Source organism: Pleurodeles waltl, chromosome 5 (genome assembly GCF_031143425.1).
Source record: "Pleurodeles waltl isolate 20211129_DDA chromosome 5, aPleWal1.hap1.20221129, whole genome shotgun sequence".
NCBI lineage: Eukaryota > Metazoa > Chordata > Amphibia > Caudata > Salamandridae > Pleurodeles > Pleurodeles waltl.
Genome location: NC_090444.1, coordinates 80924539 through 80944327, shown reverse-complemented (window position 1 = coordinate 80944327; position 19789 = coordinate 80924539). Strand labels below are relative to the sequence as shown.

Sequence of the window (19789 nt, the reverse complement as noted above, 5' to 3'; positions counted from 1 at the left end):
GAGGTAATATTGTCTCTTTTCATATCACAAATCGTATCAGCTATTATCTTATTAAAAAGAGCTACCAAATGTAATTTACTCTATAAAGAAGCCTAACAATGTGTGGAAAATCAAAGCACACTCGAGTACTGTCATGCGCGTTCATTGGTATCTCTCACCCACGAGCTAATCAAACAGTTCGCCGGGAAAGGGCCTCGAGCATTGCAATATGTTAGAATGTGAAACGCATACATATATATATGGAAAATGTCACTTACCCAGTGTACATCTGTTCATGGCATTAGTCGCTGCAGATTCACATGCTGTGCACATCCCGCCATCTGGTGTTGGGCTCGGAGTGTTACAAGTTGTTTTTCTTCGAAGAAGTCTTTTTTCGAGTCACGAGACCGAGGGACTCCTCCCATTTCGACTCCATTGCGCATGGGCGTCGACTCCATCTTAGATTGTTTTTTTTCCGCCATCGGGTTCGGACGTGTTCCTTTTCGCTCCGTGTTTCGGGTCGGAAAGTATATATATACGCATATATAGGTATGTTCCAAAAAATAGAAATCTGCCAATGATTATGCAAAGAATGTGACCAACAACATAGACTTTCGCAATGGAGCCAAATGCAAAAGGCACCCATTTCATAAAGAATCAAAATGAAATGTATTTACCCTTAAATGGACCACTGTGTCCTGTCTCTGGTGTCCCCAGCGAGCAAGCAATGCGGGCCGCTAAACCACGCCATTTTTAAATCAGCGTCTGTCGTCCCACGCATCTCTTGCATGAGCTACAAATTCTTGCGAAAGAGCATGACGAATGTAAGGAAAAGTAGTCCCTGTGCAAAGGAGATATTTGTGATAGACCGTTAACTCTGACGATACAGATAGATAGTCGAACAATGTATATTTCAACTATATATTTTTTAGGTTAATTCTGTCTCTTACGGAACTCGCCTCTCATGCGTGAGGTTAGAAATTCTCACGAGAGGGCGTGAATGCTGTTAGAATTGATGATTCCCGTTGAATGGGGACATGTTCAATTGATTTTATTAAGTTTATTGTTTGGACTCTGTGCAGGGGGTGGGGCGGAACATTCACAAAAAACAAAAAAACAACCCCCCCCAAAAAAAACGTACCTGCTCTGTTGCCTCGGCGCCGCTCCTCTTTACCTCGTCATTCCAGGCACAGGCTCCCAGCCTGCTCTGTGGCCAATCCCGACGCTGCTTTGGGCAGCGTCAGGATTGGCTGGGAGCACCCAGCCAGGGCGCTCCCAGGCAGACTGCGAGCCTGTGCAGGCTCTCTCCAGCCCGGCAACACAGTGCCAGACTGGAGAGAGCACAGTGCGCATGTGTGTTTGGCTGGCCTGAGTCGGACGACTAAACATACATGTGCACTAAGGGGAGTGCACAGTGCACTCTCCTCATGTCCGTCACCGCCCATGGCCCTGCCCCTTTTACAACAAAAGGATAATATATATATATAGTTTATTATCCTTTTGTTGTAAAAGGTTTGCAGAGGCTGCTGCTGGCGGGAGAAAGAAGCTCCTTCCTTCATATCGGAGAAGCTGTAGATGTTCTGTCACATGTTATACATAACATATCTCCTCACTCACCTGTTACAGCAAATGCTAACATAGCGCTGTTATAGCTCTAGAGGAAAGGAGATGGTAGATAAAACTAAATCTCAATCTCAAGGTGAATATAAGAATCACAAGGATGACATGAATACAAGAACCATAAAGGAAATGACCTTCAATGCGAGGAAGAGTCCAAGGAGTCCCCTGACTGTCTCTGAGTTGTTTATGGGGTCTCGTGTGTACCACCAAATCTCTCAGGTTCTTACTACATTTAAATGAAAACATGGGTTTTTCTAGATTCATCTCCCGTGTGCTGAGGACGTGCCGATTCTTAGTGGTAACTTTCCTAATGGTGTTAGTCAGATGGCTAACAGTAGTAACACATACCAATCTATTTGAGGGCTGTTCTGGTTGTTTTTTCAGGACTGCATCTCAATGGATATTTTTTATTTTTTTGTCTGTCCTTCAAACTAGGTGCAAGGGGTAATGTCTTTGTATTAAACAATCACTGAATTCATTTGCATGTTTTTTTAATTTCTTAAGTTCATAGCAATTCCTGCGTATACTCAAAACTTGTCCAACCAGAAGGTTATTCCATAAGGCATTAGGGTGAACACTTTCCTACAGTAGCAAGGAGTGCCATTCTATTGGTTTCTTGAATAGCTCTGCATGCATACAACCGTCCTTAGGGTACAATAATAGGTCCAAGAATGAAGCATACTTTTACTGTATTCACAGGTGAAATGTGAATGATCATTCCTAGTTTTGAGCCATTAGGTGAACTCTAGAAGCAGCTCAGAGTTACCCTCCCAACTTACTTGGATGTCGTCAATATATCTCTTCCATAGGTTAAGGTTAGTCAGAAATGGGTTAATGGATAGATAGATATGTGTATTTATCAAAGTCATGCATGTACAAATTTGCCATAATGGGGACAAAAGTACTACCCATTCAAGTCCCTGTCACCTTCCAATATAGTTGATTCTGAAATAGAAAGACTTTTTCTTACATGGCTATTGTGGTACAGTCCATTATGAAGGATGTAGGTGTTGAAACATCTATTTCTCTGGTGTTCAATAGCATTTCAACCATCTGTAAAGTTTCATCTTATGGGATATTAGTATATAATGACTCAACATCATAAGTAACTAAGTAAGGTACCTTAGTATCAAACTGTATCCCAGTGAACAGTGTGAGAACCTGTTTTGTGTCTTGTAGATACAACAGCATCTCTGACACCATACATCCCAAGAAGCAGCCTACAAATTGAGAGAGTGGTTCAGGTAATAGCCAATTCCGGAGACAGTGGGTCTCCCAGGTGTTGGATGTCTTAGTTTGTGAATTTTGGGTAGTATATGGAAATACGGCATCTTAGGATGTTGAGTAATAGTGGCTTGATCAGTTTTTGTAATCTGGATGTGGGGTCTTTGTGTATAGATTTTAGTATCTTTGATCACTTAATTGCCTAAAGCATTTATCCTGATACTTATCAGAGTCCAGAATGGCAATTGCCCCTCCTTTGTCTGCTGGTTTTATCACGGTCTCATTGTCAGAGCCTAGTTGTCTCAAAATATCTATCTCTTCCTTAGACAAACTAAAAAAGGGTTGCTTAGCCTGACCTTTCAATTTGTTAAAGTCTTTGATAACAGCCTTCTCGAAGGTGGTTACCTCAGATGGCATCATATATGGAGGAGTGATTGAAATTCAACCTTTTCTTGAGGTCTGTGTCAGTTCTGACATTGGAAAGAACAGTTTCCTCTGTCTGTTTAAAGTAAAACGTCAAGCGATTTTTCTGCAAAACTGGGCCAGTTCTTTGTGTATAGTGAAGTCGTCATCCGAATTAGTAGGGACAATACCCATTCCTTCGTTCAATACATCCTCTGATTTTGGGGTTAGAGTATGTTAGTTTAAATTCACAATAAAGTTGTGTTGCTTGCCGATAGAGTGGGCTCCTTCATCATTCTGCAAGTTTGTTGCGGTTACGTTGTCACGTCGCATTGTACACGGTTCCTCTTTTTCCATTGTGGTTGCTGGGAAACCTCTGTTTCTTCGTCTTCTTCCTGACCTCCCACAGCCTTGTCCTAAAAAATGCATAAATCCTTGATTGGCAAATAGAGTTAGCTGGGAAGGTGGAGTAGAAAAACCCCAAGGTTGTGGGGACCATCAAGGCATCTGATGAGGGGGGGCCTGGGAAGAAACCTCATCCTCTTGATTGTCTTAATCTATTCCTGTTAGTGTTTTCAAAGGTACTGGCATCTGAGACTTCGCTTGTACTCCAATCTTCAGAACTAGAAGGCCATTCATCTGTGTCTTGGCTCCAGCCTCTCCCACCCCTTCGGTTCTTCTTAAGGTGTTGTGGTTGGAAGTCATCTGTCGTATAAGGATGGACCTTCTCATGAGAGAACCGTCTCATATCTTCCTTCAGTTTATTATTCTTATTTTGCAACTAGTGTTCTTTGGTTTCACTCATTATCTTATTCACTTCTTCAAGTGTTTTCTTAAACTGAGTCATCTGTATCGCATATTTCATTTGATTCTCAAGAGTCTGAATTTCAACTAGAAGTAAATCAGCTGTTTTTTGCTGTATTTATTATAAGAATTAACCAACCCAGTACATCACCAGGCAATCAGGGACCAGTATTTCTTAAATGTCTTTTTTGTCTAGGAATATTCTTAGTTCACTGTTTACTATTAATCCTTGAGGAGCTATATGACTGCGTTAATACTAAGTCAGAATCGCACCATGACAAGCTTTGCGAATGTGTTGCTTTTTTAGATTCAATAATTAATCGGTCTGAGAAATGGTTTGTGTCACTTATGTGTCTAGAAGACTAGAAGTAGTTAAAGTGGATTGTACCATCGTGTCATCAAACCCCAGGCCTGTGTTGTGAGTCAGACTGTTCTTAGGAAGTGAAAAAAGGAGAAAGTAGAAAAAAGAAGTGAATACTCTGTATGTAGCTTGAAACATATGTAAACAATGGTCAGTTAGTGCGACCCATAGCCGAAAGGCTGTTCTATAATCATAACACAACAGAATATCCCCTGTGCGCTGTCACGTCTCACTCTGAGACCTATAGCCAACAACAGAGTTCAGTCATGTATTGGGCATGAAACTCCAGAAGAATTCATCATTGATCTGATATTCCTCTCCCGATTGTTTTAACTCAATTGTTAATGTACAACACACACAAAGGTTATGTAAATCCTGCAGCTTAATTAACCATTTAACATTCAAATATTACACCAGGATGCCAGGAGACATTAAAGCATATGTCAGCAATGTTTCAGCACCACCATCTTCTGCAGCCTTCATCAGGGCAAATATAGTTTTCAGTTAATTTATTGAATACACGCATTGAAGAGAGGAATACAAGGATCTGATTCTTAACAAAATAACATCAAAAACTAATTTTAGAAGATGAGGAGGATAGTACAATCTGCAGTTGACCAGGTCAGATTCCACTACAATTTTAAAAGTCCTCTTGTATTCCGTACCATTGGTATATTATGTTTCATTAAAACATGGAATGTAGTTACTTCTCACAGTACTCAGAATGCAGTCATTCCTCTTAAAAGCACTGGAAAATGTTCACCCTTCCTTAATATACAAATATAGTTCCCAGTTGGAAGATTAACAACTGTTAATTGGTTCTTCCAACATAATTCACAGTGATTTTCTCTGGTAGAGTAAATTGTTTAACAGAGAAGGGAAAATATATACAGAGAGTCACATACAGGTCAATATCTGACCTTCTGAAGTGCTTCGAAGTGCTTTAACGGTTTATTCCAATATCCACCTGCTCTATAATTCTCAAATTGTTAAGATCATTTCTGTCCAGAACAACAGGGGTGGGTGGAGGCTATTTATTATTTTGCTTCCACTTGCCCACTAGCCTCCCTTTCCCCCTCTGTTGCCACACCTTCCGTAAAATGTGATTTGGGAGGCCAAATTGGAATGGAATTGGAATCCACAGCCATTTGAGCACACAGCTTGTAAAATAAATTCAAGCAATAAATTAATAAGGCAGCTTCTGAATATTACATCACCCACTAAGAAATAGTGTCAATAATTTATTCTGAATAGAAAATCTAAACAAGTTATGCTTATCCTGGAGGGCACAGATAGTGGGCATCTCACTGTCTAGAGGATACCTCTATAGCCCTCCATTCCCTGTCTCCAAGAGGTGCCGCCATCTGTCCACATGCTGCCCTGTCTCTCACCTATTAGTAGGCTTTGTTTCTCTGCTTGTGACTGAGCTGCAGCTGAGGCAGCCGGGGTTATAATCAGGGCCACTGGAAAAATGCAATGGTGCTGCTACAGCGATTTTCGTATAGTTATAGATTTGCTGCATTTGCCACATAATCCATCATCTGCCGCATAATCAGCAGATTTTAACAAAAGAAATTGCTTCTATGTCAAATGGTTCAAAAGTTACTAAAAATGCAGCTGCACGTGTTGCCGCGCAGTGGAAGGCCCTTTGCAAAACTGGACTGGTTACCTATCTGTTGCTTGTTGTTACATTTGGGTATTAAACTGGTACTAATGAGGTGCAACCAATACCCAGACAGTGTTACCAAGTTCAAAAAATGACGACATCATGAAGTAATACTAATATAGAATGTTCCACATTATGCCACATAATTGCCCTTTTCTTGCCACATAACTTACTCAGCCCTGCCACATAATGAGGCCCTCTCTTACCGCATAATTCCAAATGCCCTGATTATAATTAGTTGTTCAAAAAATGTGTAGGGATTAAAGAGTAGAAGCCTGTGAAAAACTATCATGTTTTGATGTGCCTCACTTGGGGGTATTGGATATAAATTGGGTTAAAAAAGAAATTGTGTCATTTGTGTTTTTAAATAATGACTGTATCTTCATGTGCAACTTCCCCATTAGGTTTAAAACATTTGATAAAACGTCGGTCCTGGTACTGCCACCGCCAAGACAGCCTCCATGTCCCTGGGTGGCCCAGCTGCACAGCAGGGAAGTGCTCAATATACAAGGAGTGGCCTGGACCAGACCTAAATAAACTTCAAAATGCTTTACAAAGCCTATTGGTGCTAAAATGTAAAAAATAAAGTGATGGAGTTTGAAGAGCATCTGCAGACATGCCAACTGAAGTCTGAAGGGGTTTATTAACAAAAGAAAACATAATGATATCTGAATCACAGGTTCAATCAGCCAGAGTTTCCCCTAGCAGCAGTCAGTGGAGCAAGCTGTCAAACAGAAGTCAAGGCGTAAATGTGTACCCTAGGAAGTGCGAGCTGTGAGCCTGGTCGTGTGTCTAAGCACTAGTGGGTGCCTTGTCAGCGATCATGGGATCTAGAAAATGCAGCCTCCAAATAGTTGCAACTATGTAAGTCAGTGGTTCCCAACCTTTTGACTTCGGTGGACCCCCACTTTATCTTTACTGGAACCCGGGGACCCCTATTGAATCACTAGTGGTATCCCGGGACCCCCTCTACTGAGTCATTACTGAAAGCTGGGGACCTAGTCTGTTAAGATAATTTAATTTTATAAGAATTTGCGGACCCCCAGGGGTCCCCGGACCACAGGTTGGGAACCACTGATGTAAGTAGTTTTGGCTGAAGAAGCTCTTCCCAGTTTTCACACCTCGGACGCTCAGATGAAAGGCAGCTCCACGTCAGAGATGGGCACTTCCTATGGGCGGTGTTAGCACGAGCAAGGACATGTGGCCGAAGCATGCGGCAGTGGCAATACCGCCTAATAGGAGTAAATACAGCTCTACGCTTTCACATGGGTGGAGGACTATGCTCGTTTTACAGAAGTTATGATGAAGTTCCCTCAAGTAGAGATGACCTGTAGTTTGTCGGGAATCGCCTTGTACTCGGATTGCTGCAGGAGTGATGCTCTCTCCCATCTCTCGCCTCTTCCACCAATGACCACCTACACAGGAGCACGAGGGGCAGCGGTAGAAAGAGAGGGAACAGAGACCCTGGACTCCGCTGCGCTGACCCGTCACCTATGTTGGTCAATCTGAAGCGAAGAGATGTCTATAGCACCTTGGGGCACAGGGTTCTGCAGTTAACTATAGTGTGCAATGGAGATAACTTAACCACACCTACTCTTGGTGCTTTATTCTGTATTTACTTTGGTACTTTGTTTGGTGTGGGACGCCTAATTCCTGACACTGAAGCATCATCACTGTGCACTCAGTGGAATGACTGTGCTTTGTCATTTATACATAACATGAGCAGCATGGCCCTGACCTGTGAGTTCTTCCTCTTCTGTTACAGGGTGGTGCTTACAAGTAATGCACCAAACCTACAGTCTCAGAAGGGTCCATATTAAAAGTTCAAACATGTCAGATTTTCGTATAGTGTGACCCCAGCACACATGACATTCCCACACCTGACCCCTGCACACTGCCCCCCCCCCCACCTCCTCACTGGGCCCACTCCAACATGTCACCATGCTCAGTTCTGCTTGTTCATCTGTTCAGCCCTTATCACTGAAATAAAGTGCCATCACAATACATGAAACTTTCATCCCAGCCCCCTACACAGCCCTCTGACATCCTATGTTACCTAGAAACCAAATCAGCATATGGGATGGTAATCTGGGTGGAGGCAACTCCTCTGAACTCAATAAATACAATATTGCTAGGTCAGAACACAGTTCTGAGATCATCTCTGGCCATCCTCTGGTAGCCACGGCACAAACAGCAGCAGATTCCCAGAGAACTGCAAGTTACGTTTAAGAGGTAGCGCCAATTTTAAACTCATGAACACAAAACAGTCAAATTCTGCAGCTAAATCATTAAACTAGAGAAATAACTAATCAGAAATAAGCACAAAACATTCCAAGATCATTATGATGGGATAAGAGAAACCAAAGATATGAATGTTAAATTTTAAAGTCAAAAAGCACCTACAAAAGGTCAATTGCCATTGAAAAACCGCAGTTTGCAATTGACTGGGAACTGTGATGGAGCAGAGGTCGAATAGACCAAGTCCAGTCCGGTAGTTTGCCTTTGGATTTCATCACTGATATGGAATTCAACATCCCTCAGCGAGCAAGGTTGATGATAGTACTTCGAAGTCGAGTATATCATTGTTGGGATCCTGCCGAAGCCATTGGTTTTGGTGCCAAAAGCTCTGAGTGAGACCAAGCTGGATTTCGTTGCTTCCGAGGTTGCTTCGCTCATTGCATTGACCTGCTAATTGGTTCAATTCCAAGGTTTTACCATTGGACTTAATCACATTTTTTGTCTCAAATTTCTCCTACAGCATAATGCTGGAAACCGTAGCTGGGCAGGGCTCTACAATGCCAGGTATCTTTACCGTGAGGTCCAGATGAACTAATTTTCAGCACAGTAACAGCTCTGATCATAACATCTGGGGGTTTGTTTTTTTCTTGCCCACCTTGAGTGTAACTTCCCGGGGCAAGCCTCAGCACCCAGGTCTTCCAGAACTGGAAAAAATAACTAAGTCACATTTTTTCCCATCAACTGGGGAAGTTCCTTCTGGTCAGTCTTTTAGCCCTAGCTCTTCAGGGCAGGTGCCTAAGCACCAGGTCTGTCCCCAGCCATGTCTCCTACAGGATCCAGTCTTCTGTGGTGATCTGGGCCCTTTTGAAGCCGGAGTCTGCCTGCTTTATTTGTCCCTGCAGAAAGCAAACAGGAGGCCAACCACTTTGACCCCTGGACAGCAATGTGAGTCCCTTGGTGCCGGCAGCAGCCAGGAGAACTGGGGTCCTTAAATGAGTCATTGTCTTCCAGCAGGAGTCAGGAGTATTCCTACTTCTAGCAGGAGCTTCCTCTTCAGATGGAATTCTCCCAGGTCCAGGAATGTTTTGAGGAGGTGATGGTGCAGAGCCAGTCTTATCCTGTGTGCTAAACAGTTTTTGGAGACGTTTCCCTTCCCAATCATGGCTAAATTCTTGCCCTTGTCCCATCTCCCTTTTGCAGCATGTCCTCCTTGTCCTACAGTAAAAATAACCATTAGCCCATGTTTCCGAATAGCAGAACACTTCTGCCATCAGGCAGGTCCTCTTCAGCTCCCTAGTCACTCTCCTTCCTACCATGGTCCAAGAGGGTTCACTTCCCCACTGAGACTGGAGCCAGGTGGCTATGAGGAACCTAGGAATAATTTGAGAAGGCTTCTTTGGGATCTCCCACTAAGAAGAAGAATCAAGGCTATTATTTTCTCTGCCAGGTGTTCCTGCCCACTTCCAAATACCCAATCCTCAGTCATCAGCAGTTAACACCACTCTGAACATCCTGGGCTTAGAGGAAGGCCATTGTCATCTGAGCTATAGTCAACAACTCTCCCAGGGAAAGGGTGTGTACCAGTGGCAAGGCTGGTGTTAGGCCAGTTCTGGCTGAAGGAATGGAAAGGACATTTTCATAAATGTACTTTGTCAATAATGTTATCAAAAATCTGGTTTCACTATTAAAATAGATTTTTGAAGGTTTTGAGAAAATTAACTTTTAATTATTTTTCTAGCATTTTTCCAGGCAGAGGTGCAGAATCAGTGTTTTAGTCACTCCTGGACCTGTTCATGGAAAAATTAGCCTAGCCTACATCGTTGAACTAGAGTTGTGTTTTTTATTGCACTGTAAGGACACGCTGCTGGAAAGTGTGTCATTGGTAGTGGTAAGTATGAACCTACCACTGGCAATAAGGCTACTAACCAAATATAGGTTCAGTAAAGGTGTCTGTAAATTAGCCCCTTGCTGAACCCTTGGTAGCTGTAACCGAGCAGGCAGGCCTAACTTAGGAGACACTAGTGTAAAGCATTCAAAAACACCAATACAGTAAATAAGTAAGACACAACACACAATAAAAATCCCACACCGATTTATACAAATAGGTTATATCTTTATGAGTAAATAGATACCAAAACGACAAAAATCCAATGTAGGGAATCAGAGATATGAATTTTAAAAGAATAAATACTTTCTGGTGCTTAGAAACACAAAGTGCCAACTTTACAAAATTCTCCAAAGTTCAGGAGGTGTTTCCTGAAGTCCTCCTTGCAGGTACAAAAGGTCCAAAACACAAATCCAAGGGTCTGGAATCTCCTGGTTGGGCCTTCAGATCTAAGATATGAATTTTTCAAAGAATAAACACTTCCTCGTGCTTAGAAACACAAAGCATCAACTTTACCAAAATTCTCCAAACATCTCCAATCTTCAGGAGGTGTTTCCTGAAGTCCTCCTTGCAGGTGCAGAGGGTCCAAAGCACAAATCCAAGGGTCTGGAATCTCCTTGATGGTCCTTGGAAAGTTGGACCTCAATTCCCACAATGCACCTGGCCAAATCCTCAAAAGTCCACTGGATACACTCCAGGCTGGGGACTCTTGCTGGGGATGATGCAGGTGAAGCTCTGTTCACCTGTAGCTGCAGGGAGTCCACTCCCGAATCCTTCTTGAAGCAAGGCACCGTCCCCAGGGCTGTAGTACCAGATTGTGCAGCAGGCACAGTTCACTCAGAAGTGCAGGCCAAGGGTGCAGATCCAGATTCCAGCAGGGCAGTCCTTCTTTCTCTGTAGTTTCAGGCAGCAGATCTTTGAGGCTTTGCACCTCTCACATATTTAATCAGGCGCAGACCTGGGCCATCTCTAGTATAGTGGTTAGTGTGGTGGATTTAGTCGGTTCTTTTGGGATGAAGGGACAAATTTAGCTTTCCCAATGTGCTAATTTGTTTGACTAGCCCCTGGTTCACTGATGAACACACATCATGCATGTTTATTCTTGTTGTTATGCCCTGCATGAACTGGAGGCACCGATCTTGAATGGGTGTGTGTCCGGCAGTGGTTTTCTTTTGTGTCTTCCAGTTGCAGGTACCAATTTGTTGTGTAATGACACAGTGACTCTGTTTGGATTTAGAGGCATTCAAATGCACAAGCATACCAGGATGCAGGTATATTGAGATCCGGCATACCAACATGCATATACTCACATTTACAGATGCACCACTTGCCAGGCCTAAACCTTCCCATTTTATACATGTAAGGCACCCCTAAGGTAGGCACTAGGTATCCCCATGGGCAGGGTGCAGTGTATGTTAAAGGTGGGACATGTACTTATGAGTTTTACATGTCCTAACAGTAAAATACTGCCAGATTTGGTTTTCACTGTTGCAAGGCCTATCTCTCTCATAGGTTAACATTGAGGCTGCCTTTAAGCATCTTTTAAGTACAGTTTCCCTTTGAGAGCAGATAGAGATTTGGAGTTTGGGGTTTCTGAACTCACAATTTAAAAATACATCTTGTGGTAAAGTTGGTTTTTAGATTGTCAGTTTGAAAATGCCACTTTTTAGAATGTGGTCATTTTCTTGCTTAACCATTCTGAGCCTCTGCCTGCTTGTGTATTCCACATCTGGGTCAGACTGACAGTTGGGCTGCTTTTGAATCTCCACTAAACAGTGACACAGAGGGAGCTGGGGTGTAGCCTGGATTTACTGATGGGGCATCTGGGCTAGACTGGAGGGAGGAGTGGTTACTTACACCTGAATGGGCTGTGCCTGCCCTCACACAATGCAGTCTCCAACCCCCTGGTGTGTGCCTGGAGCAAGGCCTGGGCAAGACAGGATCCTGTAAACAACAGAGACTTTTCTTTGACGTTGGGCAACTTCAAATGCAGAAAGGGGTATAAGTATTGGACCCAAAATCCCAGACTTCAGATTACTTCAAGGCTTCAAGAGGAACCTCTGCCAGGAGAACAGCTGAAGAGCTGAGAAGTGCTCCCCCTGCCTGTGACTGTGCTTTGTTGGGCTATCCTGTAGTTGCTGCTTCTGCCTGTGAAAGGGTGCAAAGACTGGACTTTGTTGTGCATTCCTGCTTGAGAGGTATCTCCAAGAGCTTGGACTGAGTTTGCCTCCTGTTTTTGAAGCCTCAAGGACAGCAAAGGCTTCACCAACCGGTCTCTGAGTCTGCAAGCTGTGGACTCTAGCTTGCCAGAGGGTGCCATTCCAGTTCCCAGGCCCCTGGAAGTTAATTTCTGGTGGAAATCCTGTGAAACGATGCCGGACGACTCCATGCGACTTCACTAACAGCGCTGCTGCCCAAAGCCTGCGATGCTGCCTACACCTGGATCCATGGACCTTGCTGAGGTGCAACTACCCCACAGTCAACATAGGCTGGACGTCGCTGCAGCCGCTTACGTCTGCATGAACTTGTGAGTTGGAGTGTTGAACACCCGACGTTCGTGACACCTGACTCCGTCACAGCGTCTGTGACCCTGTGATGTGATCGCAACTCCATGAGGTCACTCCGCAGCATCGTGACTTCACCGGACTTTGACTTTGCCAGAGGTGCCATAGGACCGACTCCTCCCAACCGACTCCGCCTCACCTCCACCGCTCCGCAGCAAAGACCCAATGCCTCTTCGTGACGCCTCTGCTCCTTCACCCCGCAGCACCAGAACTGACACTGCATCAGATCCAGCGACGCCTCACTCCCCGACTCTGGGTACCGGCCTGTTTTCCATACATTTTGCTAAGGTACTGTACCCGGGGGTTGTCTGTGTGTCTCCGTAAATTAAGCCAATGGCATTGCATTGTGGGAAACGACTCAGTCATGATGCCGCTTTAACATCAGATTGCAGCATTTGTGCCTCTAGGCACTATTTTGGTGTTTGTAATTGCTAAAGTCATATTTCGAATTGGGTATGCTGTATTATTATTGTATTTGGTCTTATTTTATTTATATAAATATTTACTATTTTTCTAAACCTGTTTGGTGTCCATTTTGTAGTGTTTCACTGTATGACTGTGTGTGTTGGTACAAATACTTTACACATTGCCTTTAGATAAGCCTGACTGCTTCTGCCAAGCTACCAAGCAGGTGAGCAGGCTTTATCTCAGTGTGTATCTCCAGTGCCCTGACTAGAGTGAGGGCCCCTACTTGGACAGAGTACAAACTGACTGCCAACCAGAGACCCAATTTCTAACAACTACAATGTATAGAGATAGGAGGTAAACAGGTATACACATTTCCAGGTGTGCATGTGCACAGCTGTACACATTGCCACCCGTACCGGTTATCTGGTGTGTATGTTTCCAAGTATACCTGGGATGTACGGCTATACATACATGCTCCTATGTGGAAGCACACGGATGCACAGAGGGTCACGCACACACCAATACGACGGCTGTGGTCTGGTGTCACCAGGGCTGGAGGGGGCTCTTTGACTGCTTACAGTATTTTGCCACCAGCAGGCCCTGCTGTTTTTTTTTTGGGGGGGGGCGGTAGGGGGCGGCTGCTTTTCATTGTGTGAAAGGCAATCACATTGCACATGAGCGGGCCCACCTGCTCCCCCGGGGTAGGGCAGCCTGGCAGAGCCGACAGCTGGAGGCCTGGCTAATTGTGCCAATTAGACGGGGTGTTTGCACATCTCTGGTACCCAGGAACACACAGGGAGGAGATGTGCGCTGGGGGCCGCGGAGGTCAAAGTCACCGGGGGGGGGGGTGATCGGACACAGCAGAGCGAGCAATGCACTCACTGGCGTATCGCGATAGGCGCTATCGGCTGCCCAGCATCAGACGGCAGACCGCGCATGCGCAGACACAGCCCATGACTCAGCCTCCGCCATCTGCACCTATAACGACTGGCCATGCTGAGTCTGGCTGAAGTCTGCCACAGCTCCTGACCATGTGTAAATCCCCCAGCTCCTGAAAGTGCCAAGAAGGCACGCCAGTGCAGAGGGTGTGCCATGCATGTGCGAGTGTTGTTACTGCTCGATTAATATTGCTTTCCAGAAGGTCAGATTAATCACCTCAGCACTGATCGGTTTTAATTGCCTCCCCACCGAGAGATTAGCTCGTCCACGTTCGCCTGTATAGTGAGTGCATCCAGAGTTCATCAGACATTACAGAGAAAGTGGTCATCTCAGGAGGCCCTCGCGCTCAGAGGTGCTGCGTCTACAGACTCAGAGCAACGATGTATAAGCAAGCAAAGCATTGGCAAATGCAATAGGGTCTGGCGTTTGCAACAACCATTTTGTCTTTGTCACTGCATGTTTCTTTAATGGTTTCCTTTATTGTTGGGTAAGCTACCGGGCCCTCAACAAACTAAAAGAAAACATTGTCTAAAATCAAAAATATTTTTTGAATGACACAAAAACAGACCATTTGATGAAGCCAGGCTAGTTCTGAGAGGCGCGCATCCTAGGATTGAGATCATATACCAAGAGTTGAGACCCATATGTGCATGATAGGTGGGTGTCTTAGGACTGAGATCTACATACCAAGAGTTGAGACCCATATGTGCATGATAGGTGGGTGTCTTAGGTTTAAGGTCTACATACCAAGAGTTGAGACCCATATGTGGGTGAGAGGTGGGTATCTTGGAAATTAGTTCTATGTACCAAGAGTTGAGACCCATAAGTGGGTGAGAGGTGGATATCTTGGGAATGAGTTCTATGTACCAAGCGTTGAGACCCATAAGTGGGTGAGAGGTGGATATCTTGGGAATGAGTTCTATGTACCAAGAGTTGAGACCCATAAGTGGGTGAGAGGTCGGTGCAGGTGGATGAGAGGTGGGTGTTTTAGGATGGAGATTACATATCAAAATTTGATATTCTTATATCTGCAGAAGGCAGTGTATTTTTAATCATACCTTGACATCATAGCTAACCAGCAGTAACTGTACGCCACTGGCCATGTCTGCATTTTACCGTATGCTTGTCTCACTAGCCGCAACATTTAAACAACAATCCATATGTCTTTGGGTGGATGTAGCAGAGGCAATTTTGAGAAGCATTTATTCCATGACTTGAGACCACAACAAAAAACAAACAAACTTTAACTTCTTTGATTGGAAGTCTACAGTTCATGCACAACACGTGCACTCAGGTAACAGGACATGCTGTGGGAGCCAACCAGAAAAAGACCGAACATTGTCTTATGTTTACCACCTGGTCCCAGTTCGACATTGAACATCTGCAAGACAGTCCCAGAATGTGATATAGCCATGTGCACATATATGACGGAACCACGCATGTATGTACAAGGCATGCCTTTACAACACGGTCACCACAAAGCACAGTCATTCCCACGCATGCATTTACAATGAAGGTTTTTACCACGCATATGCATTTACCATGAACATTTCGTGGTAAAGGCATAGTTGGTAAAGGCATATGCGTATATAAAATATATGTAAAGGCATTAATGGTAAAGATATATTTGTGGTAAAGACATGCGTGGTAAAGACGTGTGGTTAAGGCATATGCGTGGTAATGGCTCTGTGACGCGTGGTAATGACCGCTTAGTAATTGCTGTTTCCCGCCACTTGCACCGAGAGTTTGTTGGTATTGGTGACGCATGACAATGCGGCGGCTGGTAGTAGCTCTCATACTATTTCCAAACAGTCCGGCCTGTGATGGATATTTTTTAGAAAGTCTTACTCTCGACAGTTGCTGCAATGCCACACCGATGGCAGATTGCGCGCTATACAAGTGTCGTTTAACAATAAAGCATCACAGAAAGCGGATGAGAGACATCAGTGGTGCATGTGGGGCTCCCTTGCCTAGGGATCCAGGCGCAGGTAAAGCAGAGCCGTGGTTAACAAACCAGAGCCTGGAAGCATCACTTGAACCCATCATGTGTGTTACAAATATATGTAGAGAAATCAGTGCTTTTAAACGGTGCAGCAGGAGTAGTAATTTTTTACTCCTTTCCATTATATTGCATACCTAGCCAGGAGTAAAAAGATAAACATCCTTCGGTGCTTGTAGGTGTGGTTTCTAATCATCCAGCCGTGTACTAATCCACTCCGAGCCTGATGTACATCCTGGCGGAGGGGGTTACCCCATCACAAACATGACGGATATCCGTCTGCTGTATTACGATCCCATTATATCCTACGTGAATCGCAGTTTGGGGGATGCGACATCCGTCACATTTGTGATAGAGTAACCTGTCCGCCATACTCTGAATCAGGCCCTCAGCGTTCTACGCGTTACAGTTTTTAATCCACTCAGAGGCTCCTTTGAGGAACTTTAACAAAGAGGGCATGAAAGTGCTTAATTTTGTTCATGTTGGAATTTCCACATGTAAGGCTCACATGAGATATTGCAGTAACACTCTGTAACACCCAAAGGGGCACCAGCTCCTTCTTGGCCCAGCCCAACATTTTGGAAACTGAGTATCGAGGAAGAACCAGAACATGTTTGACTTTGAGCCAGAGAGGGGGCACACCCCCCAGAAAAGGGAAGGCAGGGTGCTCCAGTTCCATTCTGGGACTCAGAAACACATCGAACTAGTATCCTGGGGGGAGCCATGCCAAGCTCTAGGTTACGCATACCCCAGTGGCAGTGCTATCCTGGTCCTGTTTCTAGTGGCGAGAGAACAGCAAATGAAGACCAAGGTACATCACTTTATGGCACATACATGTCCGTCTTCTCCCACTTGGGCATCATCTGGTAATGTACTTAAAGAGCCTGGGTCCATGGACAGACCCTCAGCGGCCAGAACCTCCAATGACTGGTTCTCTCCATAGATGTGCACCTCTTCCCCATCGCCTGGTGACGCATCGTGCACCGCTTCTTGGCAGGAATGGCTTCCACGCTTTCAGGGTTCTGGCTGCCAGAGTCTGTATGCAATGGCATCACAGAGAGTGGAACAAAGGTTGGAAAAAACAGACAACAGCTTTCACTCCAAAATATTGACTGATGAAATGATGCACTTGCATAACTTTCTGTGAAAATATTAATATGTGCTAAACACCTCGGTCCTGCTAAAGTCACTTCTGACTTATTATGGAACAGGGCTACTTTGCTGTTTTAACTCCAGTGCTGCAAATGTTTGAGGCAAGTGCTGGACAGTGGGTTTAGTACAAGGCAAACTTTTTATAGGAACATATTTCAGTAAAGTAGAGAGTTTGGTTGTGTATTTTTGAGTTTACTTCTCTGTAGTCTTTCGAGACGTACGGGTTACCTTCGCTAGGCTCCACTCAGCATCGCACAAATATATAGACGAATGTGCTTTTGGAGAATAACTAGCTTTTCTCTGACTGCACCAATCACTACATTGCAAGAGCCCAACCAACACCCATACACCAGACCCCCAACATGTTATGTTAATCCCTACACCCTATAGTTCCAGTCTAACCTACAGTTCAACATACTCAGACTGCACACACCACACACACCATCACCCGCACAACACAGCAGCAAAGCCATAGAGTGGGCAAAATGCTGGCAAATCAATATCACTGCCACAAACCACAGCAGCATACACCCTGCAGCCATGTAGATGAGAGCAGGCCAGTCATACCTCTCCCTCCTTCATCAACAGCAAGTCATAAGACGGTGTCCTGGATTGTGATGCATGCATGGAAAGCACTAGACTCTGGTCAACCAAGCTTCGCATCCAGGGGAAAAAACCTGAAAAGGCCATTCGCACACAGAATGGTCACCAAATCAGTATTTCCTGCATCAAACTCATTTTACTTTCACAATGTATACAAACTACCTTTAAACTAAACATTGAAGAAGTTCTACTAACCACGCACAACCAAACACCAACAAACAGCGGAACCTTTCGAGTGATGGATCTTGTAGTTCCACGTGAAAGGGCGCTCGTATTAAAAATGGCTGCTGTGCCATAAAGTTGAAAGTGATATATGAATGCGAAGAACATTACCTATTTTTGCAGTCTGTTTTCAGATGCTACTGATTAAAGCATCTGCATAGACATCAGTTTCCTTCCATTCACAGCCCCTATTATAAAGATTATGTTGCCATTGAACAGACTGAGGTGCCTGCACAACCATTTAAGTAGGTTCCAAAAGCACCAGCCTTTTATGAAGGTTGCACCAACACTAACTTGTCGTGTAGCTTTCACCAGCACCGACCTCTTGTACAGGGTCTACATACAGCCGGTTGCCTGAGACCATCACTACAGTGTTTCGCTAAAGGGCCAAGTGAAACCACAGCCTTCGATCCTGGCAGTCCAGCTGTGCAACATCATTTATTTTCTGGCAGGACCATCAGTTGATCCCTTATCTGACAGATGATTGACTCAATATTTTAGTGTAACCTACCATCTTACAATTTTCGTACAAAATGGGGCAATTCTCAGTCCACATTCAAACTCGGCATTATATCGGGTTGGGGGACCGTGGGCACTGGTTGGTTGTCTGGTGTCTGGTTGGTTGTCTACCACGTATAAGCTGTCTCTAGAATCAGTTGCTGGTGGACTTTTCTAGACTATCTGACCCTCAGTCAAGGTCAAGACAGGGACATCTGGACCCAGCTGAGTGTGAAAGCTTTTTTGCCTTAGGTGTGTGTTTTGAGGATGTTTGCACCTCTGCAGATCAGAGAGTCACACTACTTAATCTTTCTAGCAGGCAATCGATTAGTTTTCCACAGTCACTTCTAGTAATAGGGGGAGGGTCTCCCTGGGAGGACCCTGATATGTCTCAGAAAAGGGACTAGGATATTTTTCTAGATTCACTTCTGAGTTGCGTAATCGTCATTGAACTTAGTCTGCTGTTTCAATCAGCCAATCAGAGCCTTCGCTTGCATCCTGTAGACTAATGCATTCTGTCTTTCCTTCCGTAGAGCCATGCATGCCAACTCTGCCAATGTGCGAATCCTCATCAAGGGGGGAAAGGTGGTAAACGATGACTGCACCCATGAAGCCGACGTCTACATCGAGAACGGCATCATCCAGCAGGTGGGGCGGGAGCTGATGATCCCCGGCGGGGCAAAGGTCATCGATGCCACAGGGAAGCTGGTCATCCCAGGCGGAATCGACACCAGCACACACTTCCACCAGACCTTCATGAATGCCACCTGCATGGATGACTTCTACAATGGGACCAAGGTACGGTACGCAGCGAGTGCATGCTAGGTGGCAGGAGTCAGGAGGGTAAGGCTACAGGCTGTCCCACTTTTCAGGTTTTGCCTATAAATTGAAACTGTGTGCACAATGGATAGGTTATTAATTCCTCTTCAGCTCTGGAGGCTGAGTATCCTGGGCAGGTGAAGCTGTTTTTTTATAGTATGCATGGGGCTGCCATTCTGTTGTCTATAGGCTCACATGTGCCCAGCTGTCCCCAGATCATCCTCTTAAACATCAAACATTCTTCTGTGTTCTTGGCTCGCCTTTCTTGCCAAAATGCTTTTGGCTTTAGCGCATATCTCATTCAATTAAATATTTTTCCTCTATAAAATCACATCTAGTTCCAGGGGCGGCTCCTCCATTAGGGTGGAGGAGCATCATCCCATCGCCAGCAGCGGCAGCTGCAAAA

The 19789-nt window shown here is 44.7% G+C and overlaps 1 protein-coding gene across 3 annotated transcripts in view; it reads left to right on the top strand.

Annotated features, from left to right (window-relative positions):
* DPYSL5 (dihydropyrimidinase like 5) overlaps window positions 1-19789 on the top strand; it is a 234814-nt gene that overhangs the window by 54232 nt on the left and 160793 nt on the right. For all 3 annotated transcript variants that reach the window (XM_069233635.1, XM_069233634.1, XM_069233636.1), the window contains exon 2: window positions 19098-19362. In XM_069233635.1, the coding sequence (XP_069089736.1) occupies window positions 19102-19362 (261 nt within the window). In that variant the 5' untranslated portion in view covers window positions 19098-19101. The remainder of the gene's footprint in view (window positions 1-19097; window positions 19363-19789) is intronic.